This window comes from Carlito syrichta, unplaced genomic scaffold (assembly GCF_000164805.1).
Source record: "Carlito syrichta isolate Samal-C Ts95f unplaced genomic scaffold, Tarsius_syrichta-2.0.1 Scaffold301950, whole genome shotgun sequence".
NCBI lineage: Eukaryota > Metazoa > Chordata > Mammalia > Primates > Tarsiidae > Carlito > Carlito syrichta.
Genome location: NW_007246046.1, coordinates 192,657 through 195,671, shown reverse-complemented (window position 1 = coordinate 195,671; position 3,015 = coordinate 192,657). Strand labels below are relative to the sequence as shown.

The 3,015-nt window shown below is 45.2% G+C and overlaps 1 protein-coding gene across 1 annotated transcript in view; it reads left to right on the top strand.

The window, feature by feature from the left end:
* Positions 1-365: 365 nt before the first annotated feature.
* LOC103258057 (neuroblastoma-amplified sequence) overlaps positions 366-3,015 on the top strand; it is a 170,081-nt gene continuing 167,431 nt past the window's right edge. The window contains exons 1-2 of the mRNA XM_021711229.1: positions 366-491; positions 2,628-2,682. Coding sequence (XP_021566904.1) covers positions 375-491; positions 2,628-2,682 — 172 coding nt within the window. The 5' untranslated portion in view covers positions 366-374. The remainder of the gene's footprint in view (positions 492-2,627; positions 2,683-3,015) is intronic.

Here is a 3,015-nt window from a genome sequence, read left to right as displayed (position 1 = left end):
TTGTTTATTTAAAAACCATTTTTTGAACTCTGTGTGTTAGGCAAAGAATACATAAATGAACACCAACATCTCAGGAGGTACTTTTACCGTGACTGTTATATAGAAGTTGATCGGATAAGAGAGGTTTAACGTCCCGAATGATCTCACACAGATTAATTAACAGGGAATGCACCGGGACCAGGACCCAAGTCGTACCCAAGACAAAAATAGTCATCGTCTTTCGTTTTCGTGAAAGAGTTAACCTGGCGTTTCCTTTCCGCGGCCAGTTCACTCCACTCCCAGCTCGGCGAATCAAAAGCAGCCGCGTCCAGGAAGCTTGTCCAGTGAGGGATTCCGTAGTGACACTCCCTCCGCCCCTCGAGTCGCGGACGAACATGGCGGCCCCCGAGTCAGGGCCGGCTTGGAGTCCCGGAGCTGCGGAAGGCGAGGAGGAGACGATTCTCTATGATTTGCTGGTCAATACCGAGTGGCCACCGGAGACAGAAGTACAGGTGAGCTACCCCTCCGCACCCCCACGGCTGCAGGCAGCTTGGCGCGGGCGCTTCGTGGGCAGAGCCACGTAGCAGGAGCCACGCAGGGGAGGGCAGCCGGGTGGGCGGGGGAGCTGGGCTCGGCGGCTTGTGAGGTCGACCTGGCAACGGCACCTCGGGCTAGCGGGGGTCTGGGGCTCCTAAGGCGGAAGGTGGTCCCAGAGTTTCCTCCCGGGCTCAGAATTTGGTTGTCGGGGGGCGGAACTTCGTGCTCTGGGCCACGTATTTTCCCTTCTGGTTGTCAGTGTCACTCTTCGTACTTAGAGGGGAGGGCACAGCGCTGGACTCGAGGGTCTTTTTCGTATCTGGACTCTTGGTGGTCCTTTCTCACGGGCTGGCAAAGGCTGGTGAGGGCCGATCTTCAATTGAGGCGGGACAATATTCCAGGACCCGACATCTGGCGGGCTACCGCGGAGCGCGAGATCGAATCCTTTACCACTGCATGGGGCTGAATCGCGCCAGTTCCTGTGTGTTTCATTAAATAAGCATTTGATAAGAGTGTGTGTTCCTCCGTCCGTCCCCTTGTCCCAGATACTGACCTAGGTGTTGAAGATGGAAAGATGAATAAGCTTTCATGGAACTTCCAGTCTAGAGGAGAGACAATCTAATAAACTTTTAAAATAGCTTAACGTAATATGCTCTTTAGTAGCGGTGTCAACAAAATGTTATGGGAGTGAAAGAGTAAGCTAGTGACCAGTTGGGATCTCTACTTGAGAAGGGGCGATGATGGGGTTGATAACTTAAGGACTGGACCCTGGAGTCCTCACCAGTTGTTTCGTAGGGAGATCCTAGGGTGAAGAGTAGGAACCAGAGATCCACATTTATTCCACAGATATTCATTGAATGCCCAACACATGCAAGTTTCTGTTTTAGACTCAGAGGAAGCAGCAAGATTGAAAAGAACCTTTATTAAAGATTATGGAATCCAACCCATGTGGATTCTCATTTATGACATCTTTCCCGAGTGTTTCTTTAGCTTATTTTCCTATAAAGTTTATTTTTTCTCCATGACCTCCTTCCAACTGCAGTTTCTACTTGTCTTGAATAATGCATTTTGTGGAAATCTGCAAATATTACTGTTTTTCAAGTATTAGTTTATCTTTGTGTTAACAACGCGCATATTTTGTAGATTATGCTGCTAGGAAGCTGTTGCAGCTGCAGTTAGTTGTATAAGTTTCCACTCCTTAACGCTCATTGGTTAATTGCCATAATGTTTCAGAATGCTTAATATAAATTGATGTCAAAAAATAAGCATAATATTAACTTACTTTGAAACCACATAGCACTTTGCTATTTTGGGGGATTCTGTTGATTTCTACATTCTGTTGATTTCAGTGATGTACTATGAGCTCTTGTAGGGCTGCTATATCTGATTAATCTTTATAGTCCTTCCCAGGGCCAAATTATGTCTTGTGTGAATTGGACGATCAAGTCCTGGTTGTTGAGTAAAGTAACTTTTCTATGTCTTTAAGCATTATTTATCTGTATTTTTTGTATGTCCATTATACTATTCTTGACTGTTTTAGTGCATGTTATGTAGTCCTGTCTACCCACAGTGAGTGTTCAGTCTATATTTATGGAATATATTTATTTAATATAACAGTTATATATCACTGTTTTGTTAGTGTATTGCCTCTACGAATATGCAACAGATATTCAATGAATCTGCCTTGGAGACAGGAGTTTATAAATCCCTATGACTACTTCTCCTGTGAGCAAGTCTTGCAGCTCACTCAAATAGAGTGAGCTAGCTACCAGTATGAGCTAGCTATCAGTATGAGCTAGCTACCAGTATGATTTTTGCCCTTGACTTCTCTTGTCTTTGGATGGGTTGATTTGGGAAGTTTTCAGCTTCAAGCCTTATCCTCCTGCAAGGTTCATCCTGACACACGCCTGTAGTTTTGTCCTGCTCATGTTTATTCTGTTGTCCCCAGGCCCTAGGCGACTTTTTTGTTTTCAGTCGATAAGTAGTTTTAGGATACTAGTTCCTGGCACCCAAAACTCTGAGTATTAGTAAAGAAGAATAAGTTTATATATTGTATAAGTAAAATTCCCAAATGTAAGGTTTTTTTTTTTTTTTTTTCTTTTGAATTGTAGCCTAGGGGCAACCGAAAACATGGTGCATCCTTTATCATCACAAAAGCAATTCGAGGTAAATATAGTTTGTTTATTTTCTACGTATAATGATATGGTTAACAGTTAAAATCTGTTTTTTAGACTTCTGTTGTAGAGCCTGATAAAAGTGAGCAGCAAGCTGGGCTTGGTGGCTCAGCCTGTAATCCCGCGCCTTGGGAGGCTGAGGTGAGTGAATTGCCTGAGCCCGTGGGTTTGAGACGCACCTGGGCAACTTGGCGATACCTTATCTCTACAATAAATCAAAAATCAGCCAGGGCGTGGTGGTGCGCGCCTGTAGTTCCAGCTACTTGGAAGGCTGAGGTGCAAGGATCGCCGGAGCCCAGCAGGTCGAGGCTGCGGTGGCCGGGAG